At 42.0% G+C, this 16,341-nt stretch overlaps 1 protein-coding gene across 3 annotated transcripts in view; it reads left to right on the top strand.

The window, feature by feature from the left end:
- Nucleotides 1-1,597: 1,597 nt before the first annotated feature.
- N4BP1 (NEDD4 binding protein 1) overlaps nt 1,598-16,341 on the top strand; it is a 44,127-nt gene continuing 29,383 nt past the window's right edge. For 2 of the 3 annotated variants that reach the window (XM_027617567.2, XM_027617568.2), the window contains exon 1: nt 1,599-2,011. In XM_027617567.2, coding sequence (XP_027473368.1) covers nt 1,814-2,011 — 198 coding nt within the window. In that variant the 5' untranslated portion in view covers nt 1,599-1,813. Of the gene's footprint in view, nt 2,012-16,341 lie in introns of all 3 variants that reach the window. The other variant, XM_027617569.2, reaches the window with a different exon arrangement.

Raw genomic sequence — 16,341 nt, forward strand, 5'->3', positions numbered from 1 at the left:
CAGGAAATAACATGTGTTGACTCTAGCTCTTAGTGCAATCTATCAACAAGGCCATGCTCACCACCTGCCTTGTCTCAGCCAATCTCAGGTCACCTACCTGAGAGTTGTGTAGACACAAAGGGAAAAGCCCAGGGGAACAGGAAGTTGTTGGTCAGTGAGCCTAATGGTTCTCTTCCCTGTGCTGAGTCATCTCTCACTGGGGCACCAGGGAACCACACCTGCCTAAATTTCTGAGGCAAATGGAAAACCCCAGCAGCCAGGATCCCTGAGAGGTTTTACCTTGGGTAATCCCTCTTACCAAGACCATTCACCTTTGGCATTTCCAACTGTAACATCTTTAGATCCCCTTCTTTCTGCTTAAGGGGAAATCTACACAGATGGAGGGGGCTCCCAGGGCCACAAGTTCAACATTGGTTGTATAATCCATACAAAGCTTTTCCATGAAAATAGAACCTTAAATGCATTGCTAATTTAGCTAATACTTAGTGATCATTTACTGTGTCCAGGTACTGCAGTAATTTTCACAACAACAGGTTCTATTGTTGCCCACATTTCACAGATAGCGAATTAAGACATAGAGAAGTTAAGTAATATTCCCACGATCCTTATCTATCTATCTACTATATCCAGGACATTTAGCCCAGAGAAAGGAAACCAACATTTTATCTCCCACAATCTCTTGTTAAGGACTCAGAGAATGTAAGATCTGGAAAAGCCTTTAAAGATAACTGAGTAAACCCATGATTTTATAGATGAGAAAACAGAGCTGGAGAGGGGTTAGGGTGTATTTATTCAAGTCCCACAGTAAAACGAATGCACCCCTAATCTCCCACTTTTTGTACCTCTATTATATCCCACTTCTTCCCTCCCAGAAATCATTCTCCTGAATTTTTTAATCATTTCTTTGCTTTTCAATTCTCCATATTTATTATTCCCATTTTCTTCTCCTCTTGTTACTATTTTTACCAAAAGAACAATAGGAAAGAAAAGAGGGAAGGGAATGGAAAGGAAAAAGATGGGTAGGGAGAGAGAGAGAAAGAGAAGAGAGGGTGAGAGGGAAGGAGGGAAGGAGGGAGGGAGGAATGAAGGAAATCTGCCTAGCAATTACTGAGAAGCTGTAAGGGATGGAGAGAGGGTGGAAGGGAGGGAGGGAGGAAGGAAGGAAAGGAGGGAGGAAGGTGGGAAGGGAGAGAGGAAGGGAGGGAGGGAGACCATCTGCCTATCAGTTACTCAGAAGCTAGAAAACTTCAACTGCTAAAGCCCTAGTTTGGGCTTCAAGATGTTTCAAGACAAGTCAAATCCCTTGTTACACTGGGTCAGTCCCGTCAACTGATTCAGAGCCTCAATTTCTCCATGTATAAAACCAGAGATTCACCATCCATCCGGTCACCTAAAAGCGTTCTGCCCTCACCAAAGAAGGCCAACCAGGCCCCTCTCCGTAGCAGTCGCCTTGCCCTCAACAAACATGGCCACTGCGCGTGACGTCGAGTCCCGTCGCCTCCGCCCTCCCCCCCTTCCCTCGGGGGCGGCGAGCATCAATGACGGCGGCAGGCTGGGCGCATGCGCGGCGGCGGGGTCCGGCCCGCGGCGGCGGCGGCGAAGGGGCGGAGGGGTTCTCTTCCCGCAGTTGCCAACCTGCGGCGGCCGTGCAGGGATGGTGTAGCTCGGCCTGCGGGCAGGCGGCGGGGCGCGGGCGGGGGCGAGGCGGCCGCGAGGGCCGACGCCGCCTGACGGGCTCGGGTGTAGCGGCAGCACGCTGAGGGGGCGTCGCCGCCGCCGGCCCCCGGCGCCGCCGCGGGAGGCCGCGCCCGCCATGGCGGCCCGGGCGGTGCTGGACGAGTTCACTGCGCCCGCGGAGAAGGCGGCGCTGCTGGAGCGGAGCCGCGGCCGCATCGAGGGCCTGTTCGGCGTGAGCCTGGCGGTGCTTGGCGCGCTGGGGGCTGAAGAACCGCTGCCTGCGCGCATCTGGCTGCAGCTCCGCGGGGCGCAGGAGGCGGTGCACAGCGCCAAGGTGAGTCCCGCCGCCGCCCCCGCGCGCCCGCCTTCCGCGGCCCGGCCCCTGCGGCCTCGGCTCTGGCTGCCTGGGCGCCCCCACCCCCTTCCTCCCTGCCCTTCGTACGGGGACGCAGCGAAGCGCCGTGGGTAAGAGCGCGGTCTCTAGAGCCCACGGACCTGCGTTCTTAGCTTTTCGAGCCATGTGACCTTGGGTTAGCGGTTCAGTCCTGGGGCGCCTCAGTTTCCCCATTTGTAAAGTGGCGCTGACGAAAGGACCTCCCTCGGAGGGCTGTCGCGAGGATTGGAGTAGGTGCTGTTGTAAAGGGCAGAGCTCAGTGGCTGGCCTGGAGTGAGCGCGCTGCGAATGTTGCTTGTTACCTTTTCCCTCCCGGCCCTCGGATGGTGCGCAGGGCCTGGTATCAGGGCCCACAGCCTCCTTGTCCACCACATCAGCCACCTTTCTCTTCCCAGGCCTCCAGTACAGTGGTTCTAAACCTTTTTGGGATTTCAGTCCCTTTTTGAGAATCTGACAAAACCATTCTAGTAGTAAAATACACAGAATATCAAGAAGAGATAGGGATGTTTAATAATAGTGTTAAAAAGAGCATTATTTCTTGTATTGATGTTATGTTCAACTAACATTTAATGGTTATAGCACATCAGACGTTATGCTAAAACACTTAAGGATTATCTAATGCAGCTCTTAAAAAATACAGTGAGGTAGATTTTATTATCTTCCTCTCTCTAAATTAACAGCTGGGGAAACTGAAACTCTGCAAGTGGTGACTCACCTTCTCTCAGAATCAGCATTTCAGGGTTATACCTACGCAACACCTTCAACTATTCCCCTTCCTTTCCAAGCCAAGAAACTAACAAAGCACATCCCCCCCTTTTCCAGGTGTCCAAGTTTCTCCAGGTTTTCCCGTCTAGTACCTCGGGGAACCAGGATTAAGATTTAGGGCCCTTGTTCTTGATACCTGTCTCCCAAATGATAAGCCCTCTAGCTGGGAAGAAAATGCTCTTTTTTTGGCATCCCAGTTGAGAAATTTCACAGTGTCTTTGGAGAATTGGATATGCTCTAATTCCTGACCCCCTTAGATAAAAAAGCCTGGGTACTTTTTGTTTTAGTATCTTCAGAAGAGATAAGACACTTAACTGTGATTCTTCTCCACAGCATAACTTAAAACATTGAAGATGTTGAATCAGGTTTGCTTTCCTGTTTAATCTTTCCCCTAACTTTTAATTTTCTAAGTTTTTTTTTTATTTTAATTTTTTAAGGTAGGCTCCACGCCCAAAGTGGGTCTTGAACTCAAGACCCTGAGATCAAGAGCCACACATTCTGTGGACTGAGCCAGCCAGGCACCCCCTAACTTTTAATTTTTAACTTCTTGGGCCCCTCATTCTTTTCTCCCTAGCTACCGAATTTGTTCCCCCTCCCCAGAGCTAAAAGGTTTGACAGGACTAAGTCCTGTTAATGCTTCTGAAAATCTCTTAGATGCACTCATTCCTCTCCTTTCCATCGCCTCTGCTGCAGTTAAGACCTTTATTCTTGGTATGTGCCCCTCCCTTAGTTCACTGCCCTCACTCCATTCCTCCCTCTTTCCCTCCCTCCCTAGTACAACTTGCATTTAACTGATCCTCCCACAGAAAATCATGTTCCTGCCCTGGGACCTACGAGGACCTCCTGGTGCCTATCTCATTCACTCTAAATTTCTCCTGTGGAGATTTACAAAGTATTATCTAGTCCAGTCCCACCTTATTTTCCCAGTTCTCTGTCATAGCAACTCTCAAGCTTAAACCTCTACTGTTGTCTGACTAGTCTCACTTCTTTTACTTGGCCTTCACCTGCTCTTAGTTCAGCTTTACTCAAGACTCATCCCAAGTGTGGAAAGTGCTTCTTTTGCTCTAAAGAAAAACCTGGCATATTCTGCCAGACCCTCCCAACTCCTGTTCTCTTGCCTGTCCTGCCATGCACTTTAGCATAAGCTATTTGAAAAAGGTGTGTCTTACAATATCTTGGTGGTAAGTGTCACTTGCCCATGTATCTTTGCAATGTGTGTTACTCATAAGCCAATCCTCCCACTTGCAAGAAGTCCTGTTTCTTTCTTTTTCCTTGAGACTCATGGGTAAGCATTGAATGCCATAGTTGTTCGTTGGTTTTGGAGTTTGTTTTACATTCTTTTGAGGAAGAGAAAACCAATAACTTAAAAATTAACAGGAAAGCAAACTTCAACATCTAAAGTATTTTAAGTTGTGGAGGAGGAGAAAGTTTGGGGGAAGAAAGATTTAGAGTAAATAAGAATTGTTTAAACTAGCTGGTAGGTAGAGTCCTGATTAAGATAAGATACAGGCAACTGTTTTGGGTCCCTTCGGATGGTTTATTTTGTTTTCCTGCTCTTTCACTGCATTTAGCTAATGCTAGAGTAGAGGAGAATGTGGAGATTTAGTTTGTTAGGGCTCCATTGGCTAGAGGGAATGGGGCCTACAGGTAGAAAGTGATAATGTCCTAGGTTTAAAAAAAAGGCACACGCTCTAGAAGAGTGGCCACTTTTGTCAAAGGGGAAATGTGTTGGGGGTGATAGCACCTGAGCTGGGCTTTGAAGAGCCAGTAGTATTCCCAGGTGGAGGTAGTTGTGAGCAAAGGCTTGAAGTCCAAAAACACAGAATATCTTGGTAGGAAGTATCAGAGCCTTGAGGGACCCAAATGCCAGGTTAAGCCATTGGGCCTTATTCAGTAAGTAGTCAGTGAGGATTTTTGAGAGAAGAAGGACTTGTCTTCTCTTTAGTTGGAAGGCAGGAAGACCCAACTGTGGAAGAGACATGTTCCAACCTGGACATGGGTAGGTGACAAAGTTTTCACTGGGATTTGGCAACTGAGTGGATGTAGGGATTGAGGGAGAGGTTTTTTTTTTTTTTTTAAAGATTTTATTTATTTATTCATGGGAGACAGAGAGAGAGAGAAGCAGAGGGAGAAGCAGGCTCCCCGCAGGGAGCCCGATGTGGGACTCGATCCCAGGACCCTGGGACCATGACCTGAGCCGAAGGCAGATGCTTAACTATCTGAGCCACCCAGGCGCCCGAGGGAGAGGTTTTAAACCTTGGTGTCAGGAAGGATGGTGGGTATGTTGTTTGACCTGTTGGTGGGGTCAGGTAACCAACATTTAAAGAAAATTTATGTGCCAGGAAGTTCACTAATGTTTGCCGCTGGACCTCAGGTAATCCACAGCCTAGTAGGGGAGACGAACTTGGAAACAAATAGTACAGTATGATACATGTTAACATTTGATATATGTGCAAGGTGTTTACACTGATAGAGGAGAAGAAGGGTTGTTCTGCCTAACTAGGTGTTAAAGGATGAACAAGAGTTTTCCAGAGGGAAGAGCATGTGTAGTCACAGGGATATGAAATAGTGCCAGTTTATCACTGATTTCTCAAATCTAGGAGTAGATTGGTGGAAAGGGGCCAAGTCGCAGGTACTTGGGGCCTGCAGAAGAACATGGATTTTACCAAGCAGGCAGGTAGTAGAGAGTCACGGAAGTGTTGTAAGAACAGGAATGCTGAAATATCTCCATTGTCAGTGTTTATACGTCTACGCTCGTTTTTCTCAGTGTGGTCCATTGCTGGTTTGTGTTGATGTAAGGGTAGAAGTTGGGGGTGTTCAGTGACTTTTATGGCAATGTGACATTACCACGAGGGCTGGAGAGGTGATCAAAGAGCGGAAAACCAGTAGAGAACTTTGTATGTGGGGGCCCAGTAGGAGGGGCCTGAAGTCAGGGGTGGCTGAAGTTGTGGAATCAAAGGAGGTTGAAGACTGAATTTCAGAGAGGAAGTGTAGGTACTGACTCCATGCTGCCTCATTCAGAGAGAGATCAAAGATGCAGTGCCTGGGAGGGATCCTTGGAGTCAGACAGTGGTGGGGAGGGGTGAGGCTGAAAAGATCTCAGCCTGGGAGCGAGAAGTTAGAACTCTTCCTTTAGCTCTAGGAGCCACAAATTCCATGCTCCATGGGTCCACGTAGAGAGACTGCATATGGAAGCAGCTGGTTGGTAGGGAGGGCCTGGTGAATAAGGTGCTCATGCTTTGTGGGAAAAGGTAACTGCCAGTGCTTAGTATTAGCCAGTTGCATAGTAGGGGCCCAGTGATGTCTCATCTCATTATCTGAGAAAAGCCAGGGGTTTGGATTTCATAATGTGAAACCTATTTTGTTTTTTAAGAGGCAACTAATTTATGTTTTAAAAACCATGCATGCTGTGAATGATACCTCAGTACAATTTGCATTAATGTATTCTTTTAAAAGTGCGTATGCTAAAAGCAAAAAGCAACCATGCATGCTAAACCAAACATGTCAGGACCAGGTTCAGCTTTTTAGGACCTCTTCTTTAGATACAGGAGACAGGATGAGTGATGATATGCTCCCCCCTCTCCCATTTGGTGAAGAGGGCAGTTGGACACCTTAATGGCCTGTAGTACTGTCTCAATAGAGTAAGATACCAGTTCATGCCTAGAGAGGGAGGGTGAGAGCTTGAAGACGGTGGAGTGTTAGGGTGGATGCAGTGGAACTTGGAAGTGCATTGGAAAAGAAGAAAAGGATTGGAACTGAAGGACCAGGGAAAGTTAGATGGCTGAATTTATAATATCACTTGATGCAGAAATTCTTCAGTAGGTGATGATTTCCCCCACTCTGGGTATTGTGAAGCCAACACACCAAGGACTAAAGGAATCCGAGGTGTTACTGAACAAGGCAGAATGGGGCCCAGGAAATGCTTCTGAGTGGTCAGCATTATTTGGGTTAGAACAATCCAAAAATCCATAAGACTTAACCTTCTACTTTGAGTGAACTGACAGCCAGAGAGGTTCAGACTGGAGAGGAGAAGGCAGAAAGGGGCATAATGAACTGTGAGAACAAAGGAAGGAATAAGACCTTAGACCCTGTCCCCTCCTAGACTCATGGAATCATATAGATAGGGCAAGTTCAATGAGTATTGGAGAATTGTGGACGTTGTAGTTAGGAATTTCAGAGATTAGAATCTTGGATATGGAGAAATTCTGAGAACCGAGGAGTGGTGCCTCAGTGGTCTGGGTATGAATGGAAGTATTCCCTTCAACTTAGAGAATTGAGAAGATAGAGGGGATGGAAGTGTGAGGCATCTGGAGATAATATAGCGCTGAGGTCAACAAGGTCCATAGTAGTGAATTGGGTGCTAACGTTAGTTTAGTTGGTTGATCCCAGAGCCTGTCCTGGAGGTTAACAAAACAGGAGGGAGTAATGGGAAACAAATGGCATGGCTACTTGTACAGTTTTTCCATGAACCTTTAGGGTGCTAAACTTGTTAACCACAATTGCCTGTCAGTTGGTGTTTCAGGCGTTAACCTCATAACAGTGAGTAGCCACCATGAGCCATAGCCGGAACACCAGTCTGGAGGACTGGGAAGCCTTGGTGGCTCAGTTAGTTAAGCTTCTTCTGCCTTCAACTCAGGTCATGATCCCAGGGTCCTGGGATCAAGTCTCGCATTGGACTCCTTGCTCAGTGGGGAGTCTGCTTCTCCCTCTTCCTGCTGCTCCCCCTGCTTGTGCGCTCTCTCGCTCTCTCTCTGACAAGTAATAAAAATCTTTTTTCCAAAAAGAAAAACAAAACTATTTGGAGGACTGATAAATCTTAAACATTGAAATTATAGTACACCCAAGAAACTATGCTAAGGTAGACTAAACATCTGATCCATTTTAATTTGTGAGGTAGAGAAAGAGGGAGAAAGAGGGTTGAAGAGTTGGCATTTGTCCTTAGGGTTTTTACTTACATGTTTGTGGTGTAAGAGAGGAGAAAGATAAGGATTGAAAAAAAAATGGAATTCTAGTAGAAGTGGCCCATTACTGCACTGACTTCAGAGGGTTAAAATGGACACTGTATTGTTTCATTTCCTTTCCTGTTAGGAGAGCTTGGTACCTGGTTTCATCAATGAATTCTTGAACAGTAGATTTGTTCATGGAGGAAATAATTTGTAGATGTAATACTGGGTAGTGATCCCTATGCAAATAACCACATTGCCATGAAAAAGTAAAAGAAACCAGACTTCCCTTTTGATTTGATACAACTTAATGGTGTTACACTACTTAAGAAATATGGAATACCCGGAAATAAGTCACCTAGTTTTAGCTTCCTTCTTGTTAGAATGTAAAAGACAAATCTTTGTGACTGATTGCTGGAGTTTTTGTTTTGATTTTACCAGAAAGGAGGTGGGTGGCCTCGTTCATTTCCTAGAATGATTTTTTTTTTTTTAACTAACTATAGTTGTGAAAATCATCTTCTTAAGAAATGGTGGTTTGTTCAGTTTCTTTTTATGGTTAATATTTTGGGGTTATACCAGAATGTTGAAATAAGGGATACTCACACTGGTTATACTGGGGTCAAAGTGATTGCCCATGACCGTAGTTTCCTCTTCCCTGTTTACCAGCTAGTATTGTAAGGTTTTAATTAAATCAAGGACAACATCTTGTTCTGTGTTGGCTTTTTACTAAATTAACGTAACTGTATTTAGAAGTCTTGCATTTCAAAGCCAAAATTATGGGGGAGGGGAATACTTAGAGTGATTAAAGAACTGTTTTTTTTTTAATAAGTTATGTCAAATGGAAACAACATAGGAAACTTCTTTGTTTAAAGAAACAATTATTATTTGTTATTTTAAGAGGTTCCCTTTGACTTGGAGAAGGTTTTTTATTCAGTTTAGTGCTGAGAGAATTAGTAATTTACATTAGTTGATGAATAAAGAGCCACATAATAAATATTTTAGATTTTGTGGACTATACAGGGTGTCTGTCTCATACTCTGTTTTTGCTTTTTTACAACATTTTTGAAGGTAAAAACAGTTCTAATCCTGGGGACTGTACAAAAATAGTCCAGAGATAATCCAGTATGTAGCCACTACCACATGTGGCTATTTAAATTAGAGTTTAGTGAGATATTTACTTTCTCAGTTGAATTTCAGGTGCTCCATGGCCACGTGTAACTGGTGTATACCATTGTGGGCAGTGCAGTTATTGAACATTTGTGCTATTTTGTCCAGAAGTTCTGTCAGACAGTGCAGCCCTAGAATGGAAATAATCCTTGGTTGGGCCTCCTAGACAATTCTCTGGTATGACATTGAAAGGACATGCAGCCATTCTTTTACCTTACTTCCTGAGTTTCTGTAATTTTTGTTAATTGTGTCTCCTGTAATCATAAATAACTTCCAAGGATGACTCTTGATCATAGAGACACGTGCGTACAGACTAACTTCATTGTATTTGGCATATGGCAGGAGATATTAGCAATTAGTAAACCTGGAGAACTATCCTCTGTGGAAATTTCATAGGAAACCTTCTGTTGCATTTTTAATAGCCAGGTAGTTTTCATTTTTAATTGCCCTTTATGGCTCTTTTATTCTAAAGCTAGGAAACAGACCTCCAAAAAAATCAAGAAAGTCATCTTTCCATATTTCACCTGTAGTATCTGTACATTTGCATGACCTCTTCTCAAGGTTCCCAAAATATGCTAACATTTCTGGCCTGTCAGGAAGTGACTTTCTTTATACTATATGTAAGGCTGGGACCCTGTATGCCACAGAGCAGGTACCAGAGCAGTTCCCTGAGCATTGGTTCCGTACATGAACTACAGTCCCTGTTTTGTAATAGTGATGCTGCCATATCTGATTCAGCGGGATTCGTAAATAGGCATTCTAGTTATGGCCTGGGTTGCACATTGAATTTGTCTAATTTTATCCTAGTTAAAGTGAGGACAGATTGTCCCTGATCCCTATGCAAATAACCACATTGCCATGAAAAAGTAAACGAAACCAGACTTCCCTTTTGATTTGATACAACTTAATGGTGTTACACTACTTAAGAAATACAGAGTACCCGGAAATAAGTCACCTAGTTTTATCTTCCTTCTTGTTAGAATGTAAAAGACAAATCTTTGTGACTGATTGCTGGGGACCTTTGGGAAACCCCAAGGATAATTTAGGAGTTAATGCTTTCAGAGCGATATACTGCACAGAACTAATGTGTATAAACCTCAAAGGTAAGCCGAGTGAAAGAAGACTTATATAAGAGTATATGTTGTATGATTCTATATATGTGAAATACTAGATAGGACAAAAAATTGTGTAATTATGGTGAAAAAATCAGAATAATTAGAGCAGAACAACTGGAAAAGGACATTAAACATAGGCTGAGTATTAGCAATACTAGGGAATCACTGTTCATTTTGTTGGGTGCCATAATGACATTGTGGTTTTATTAGAAAGCCTGTATGTGTTTAAATTGCACTTGGTGTCTGACTCATTTGGAAATTAATGATGTATCTAAAGAGGACCTTCGTTAAGCATTTACTATTAGTCCAATCAAGGTTTTAAAGTTAACTAAGGATATTGAAAATTATGTTGGGCGCCTGGGTGGCTCAGTCGTTAAGCGTCTGCCTTCGGCTCAGGTCATGATTCCAGGGTCCTGGGATCGAGTCCCACATCGGGCTCCTTGCTCAGCGGGAAGCCTGCTTTTCCCTCTCCCACTCGCCCTGCTTGTGTTCCTGCTCTCGCTATGTCTCTCTCTGTCAAATAAATAAATAAAATCTTTAAAAAAAAAAAAAAAAAAAAAGAAAATTATGTTTACACTGACAGCTGAATAGCATATAACTTCTTATATTACAAAAGTTGTCAGTGTTAAAATTCAATTTAGTTGAACATATAAGCTTGTATTTTTCCTAATTATAAATGTGAGTAATTATGAGTAATATTAGCTTATCTGACCGGCAAGCCAGCAAAGTTTAGAAAGTTCAGATGTGTCTCATTTAAAAAAAAAAAATCTTATTTAAAAAAAATATATGCGTGCATTGTATTCTACACTGATGAAATCAGGAAAGGGACATCTGTTTTTAAATTAGCATTGAAATTATCAATCCAACTGACCTAAGGATTATTTTCATTACATGAATTAGGATTCTTAAATAAAAATTCTTTTGAAGTGTCAGTTTCTGTGAGTTTGTGAGACTTTTTTTTCTTTTGGTCCTTAAAAGGCTAATGTAAGTATTAGATGTTTAGTTTCTTTATTTTCTAGGAATTCTAGGTATATAGATTTATGTAAAAGCTTGTTATTCTCTATAAACCAATTAGAACAGCGGTTCTTTAAGAAACTTTCTAATTTATTAATACCCCTGGAGGTAGGAATATATTTCATACTCACACCATGAGAAACAAAGGCTTTTCCTCATTTTATAGATAAAAACATGCAGAGAGCTTTGAGTCCTGGTTCCACAGCCTTAGCCATATGTCAGAAGTAATCCAAAAACACAAAACTGGTCCAGATTTCAAAAAGGCTGTTCTTTCAGTGGTTCTGAGACATGTTCATACACAAACAGAAAAGACGAAAACCAGATTTTCTTGTAGTCTCTCATCCAGTAGAAAATAGATTCATCATCTACTGACAGATCCCTTGGTCAGACTGTAAAATCAGATTACTGTAGTCTAGGTTTGTGTATACTAAGGGTGTAGTTGAGGCTAACCTGGTAGTATGTAACCAGTGGTGCAGGTGTAGAACGGGACATGTGGCCAAGAACTCTAAAGCAAAAACAAAATCAAAAGAATAAAAAAACAAGGAAATAGCACTAGTAAAATTCTCTTCCTGCTTGGGATTCACTCTGGGACCCAAAATGAGACATGGTTGGGCTTACACAACCCATGCAGTCCTCTTTGTGGGCCACTCAGTTTAATAGCTCCAAGCAGGTGAGTCCACTTGGACTTCTCCATGAGTCCTATAAACTGCCAAAGTGTTAAGTTAAAAAAAAAAAAAAACCCGAAAAACTAAACGTGACTTTCAGACAGGTAACTCATGAATGAGGGAACCAGCAGTAATGTAAACTGGTTGAGAGAGCGTTTGAGGATCTGAGTATTTATCTACACTAAAAGAATGGTGGAGTAAAATTGCTTGATGAGATACAGATTGCTTTATATTTCTCAGAGCAGTAAAAAATGGAGATACTGGCATCTCTGCTAGACAAAAAAAAAAATCTACATTTTAATATGAAGCATCCCGGTTTAGGCCCAAATGAGTAATGAATGGTGTGTCAGACAAAGGTAAATTTCCCAGAGAATTAAATACTCTGTGGGTGGGCCAAAGAGAGTGCTCCATTATGATTGAAAGGCCATCCTTCTGCCTTTTTTTGGAGTATTTAAAATTTTCTTAATATTATACAAACTATTAAAATGGGACCCCTCCCCCCACCTCCTTTTGGTCATCTTGGCCATTTTCTCTTTTAGTGTTACCCACATCATTGATACTAGGCTGGATGTCGGCCTGTGTTCTCAAACTTACTAATTTCTTTTTGAATGCATATTTGTTCAATATTTATTGATTAGTTCAGGGTTTCTCAACAATGGCACTGTTGACATTTTGGTTAGAGAATATTTTGTTGTGGGGGTTGTATTGTGCTTTCTAGGATGTTCAGCAGCATCCCTGACCTCTACCCCTGAGATGCCAGGAGCACCCGATCAGGGTGACAATCAGAAATGTCTCCTGACACTGCCAGTGCCCCCAGGAAGAGCAAAATCATTCCTGGTTGAGAACCACTGTGTTAAATAACCAAGGCCAGGCCCAGCACTGTCTAGTCAAGTTGTGTAAATGCTGTAGTTCAAATAATGAGATAACTGTTGTGTGTAGAAAACATTAACATCTCCCTCACCCTGTTCTTGAAAGGTGTTTTTGGATGAATATAAGGAAGGAAAGGTCAAATTAGGCTGCAGAAATAAGAAAATGGACTAAAATCCAAACCACAGAGGACTTTGAATGTGGTTCTGAGGATCTTGAACATTAATGCTATGTAGTGAGGACCTTTAGAAAGTTTTTGAGTAAGGAAGTGAAACAGGTGTGCTTTCACATGTCACCAGTACTGTTACTAGGGGGTGGAGTGTGACAAGACTCACAACAGAAAGAAGGGTTTAGAGTTGGTTGCAGTAATATTCACGTGAGACAAGATTTGTGAAAAATTGCATGTGATGAGAAGGAAAGAAAGCTTTGAATCCAGGCAACTATGTTTCATTTTTAAGGGAACTTGGACCAAAGACAGGTGGAGAGTTGTGAGCTCTGATGGAGATTATTAAATTTGAGGCACTTGTGGGACAGTCCAGTAGAAGTGCCCAGGGGATGGATAGTTTGCAGCCTAATGGTTTTAAGGGCTAGAGATGGAAATTTGGAGTTGGCATCATAGAAGTAAAAGTTACGGTTGGAACCTGAACAGTCTGTGAGAATATAATTGAGGGAGAAGACCAGGAAGGAACCTTGGGGAAGGCATACGTTTAAGGTGCAGTAGGAAGTGGCAGCAGAGGATTTGGGGAAGTAGAAAGATTAGGAAGTAGACAGCTAGCGGTATTTCCGAAGTATGGAGAGGAAATAACTTCAGGGAGAAGTTGGGCAACCATATTGTGCTACAGAGAGCCTGAGTAGGAGAGTACAGAGAAGGGACCTTTGCATTTGACAGTAGTTGTCATGGTTGGCATTCAAGAAAGTGGTTTCAGTTTGAATGGGGGCAGAATCCAGATTTCAAGGGGTTGGCAGTGAAATGGAGTTTAGGCTACTTTTTCAAAAAGTGTGGAAATGAAGACAGAGATGGAGCAGTCCTGTGCATAGGCAGTAAGGCTGAAGGAAGTGTTCTGTAGGATCAGGGAAACCCACACAGGTTTGTAGGTGGGCAGGGGTGAGTAAAAAGGGAGTGATGAATCAAGACCTGGGAAAGGGGCATGGCTTTGAAACAGAAGGAAGGAGAGAACAAATTAATGAAAGGTAGAATTTTGTAGATGAAAAAGGAGAGGCAGTTAAAGAGGTTCACAAATGTTGGCCTTTGGACTGTGATAAAATAATTTATTTTACTAAGAGTGAGAAGAGTAACAAATGAAGTTTGGGACCTGAACATAATTTGGGAAGAGTGAAGAATAAACTGTTCAGGAGAGCTGAAAGTTTTGGAAGCTGTAGAATTTCAGAGATTTACAGGAATGGGGATTGAAGTCAAGGGTAAATACTGAGTGTGGCTCCTGGTCCTGTTTCAAGAAGTACACTCAGTGAGCAGGAAGGAAGTTCTTCCCTGTGGAGCTGTTAAGGCACCCCTCCTGGCAAAGAACTTCGTAGACATTTTAGAAATGAGATTGAAGAGCAAGATGGAAGAGAAAGCAAATGTTGGAATTGCATTGGAAAAATGGCTAATATGGTTGTTCATTTTATAGCAGTATTATTAATATAGCCAGATAGATAACTAAAATGGATGTTACAGATTTGTAGATTAATGATGTTAAAAAGCTTGTTTTTTTCTAAGGCTTATGTGGTGCTTCGAACTTACACATATTCTTTGGGATTCATGTCAATGTCTAAAAATCGCATTACTCCTACTTTCTTTTTCTCTTAGAGATAACATACAATACCATTTATGCAAGACTCTCCTAAAAGAAATCTTTAGAATCCTGAAGTGTGCAGCCAGAGATGAGAACTACTGTTCCAAAACATTTTAGGAATCTCTCTCTAATGTATTAAGAGCTTCCTTGCCTGCATAGTTTCTTTTTCCTCGATGATTGTGGCCCACTTGAGTGTCTTCTGTTATGTTGTGCTAGGCCACAGTTATGCTCCTGGCGGCTGCCAAAATGTGTTAGATTTGCACTCATGCTACCTGATCTTGAATTGTTGTGGCTTTTAACCATTATGTCTTCCTTAAATTTGTTTTTGCACCTGTGCTGTCAGTTGTCATTTGCTGTTACGTGCTCTGTAGGTAGTGCCCTCTGTTGTTCCTTCTGTACTTTCAACCAGCTGCTTCAAACCATATGTGACCTGGGCCATAAGCTGACAAAGCGCCTCACATGTGCGCCCATAATAAGAGATGGTAGATGGTGAACAGTGGTGCCCAGAAACCTTTCCGCAGGTCAAACCTGTAGACTCTTGAGTAGCCACTTTGATCTTTTCTGATTTTAGATAGGTTCTGAATGGCACAGGTTGCCAGGAACTTCTGTCTGGATTTGTGAAATGATAGAATAGAGTTGAGAAGAGCTGAGTTTGTAGAAGGTAGAATAGTAGAAAGTCACTTTGCTATTGAAAGGGAAGTTATTATTGTATATACCGGATGCCCCCTCCCCTCCTTTTTTTCCTTAAAAGCCTGAGTACAGTAAACAGAGTATGAATATGGCAGGATGAGGGAGACAGTTTTTGCCTAACATTCAAATGTTCAGATAACCAAATACAGCCAAATGCAAATGATGGATATTTGGGTCCACAGATACTTATCAGCGCAACTGATGGCCGGACATCTACAATGTAGTAATACTGTATACTTGTATACTTTATTGTTCACTTCTGAATTTGAATATAAAAATCCATTGTTGCTACTTAGTAATTCACAAGAGTAAATTATTAATGAAAAAATGGTAGTCTGAATCTCAAAGGATAATTACTCCTTTCTTTTGGGAGTACACACACAGTTTTGTGCATGTGAAGCTATAACAAGCTCTTAGCACAACTCTCCCTCAAAACTATGCATTTAATCTTGCAGTAATAGTTTTAGTTTCTTGGGGAATGTCAGATGACTCTGCTTGTATTGGGCATTTCTCTGCCAGTCCTCCTGGTGCTTACACACCGAGAGCCTCCAGAGCTCTCCTGAGGCCCTCTATCATCTTTTCAGAGGATCTCACTTTTACTTAATTTTTTTTTCTCTGAAAGATAGTAATCTAAATAGTATCTGGATACATCCCCAAGAATATCTCTTGCTGTGAAATGATTACATAAGCAATGAAAAGTAAATTGATTTTTTGTAAATCACATATCAGATTTATAATTTTAGAGTATGTATTTTCTGTAGGTTCAAATGTATAAAATTGATTAAGTTGATAAAAACACAGACTTTTATGGTTATCATTAAATGATAATATGGGAAATCTCTGTACCTTCTCAATTTTGCTGTGAACCTTTAACTGAAAAATTAAAGTCTACTTAAAAAAAATCAGAATCAGGATTATCACAAATCTTTGCAGTTACCTGTCTTATCTCAGCATCCAGTTTAATTTTTACTTTTTTTTTTTATTTGGTTGTATAGGATTGAGAACATCCTAAATCAATCAGTATAATCACAATTAATTAGTTATAGCTCTTCTTGAAGATTATACCAATCCAGAAAAATAACAGAAATAATGGAAAATATTTGTTTCAGAGATGAATCACTCACAGTATTTCAAAACTGCTAACATTTTTTATGTTAAATGTCAGGTAAGAATCAAGCAAAACAAAATTAACACCAAAGCTATCACTAATATAGCATCACAACATGCTATGTATCCATTTTTAAAATTTAA

This window comes from Zalophus californianus, chromosome 17 (genome assembly GCF_009762305.2).
Source record: "Zalophus californianus isolate mZalCal1 chromosome 17, mZalCal1.pri.v2, whole genome shotgun sequence".
Taxonomy (NCBI): Eukaryota; Metazoa; Chordata; class Mammalia; order Carnivora; family Otariidae; genus Zalophus; species Zalophus californianus.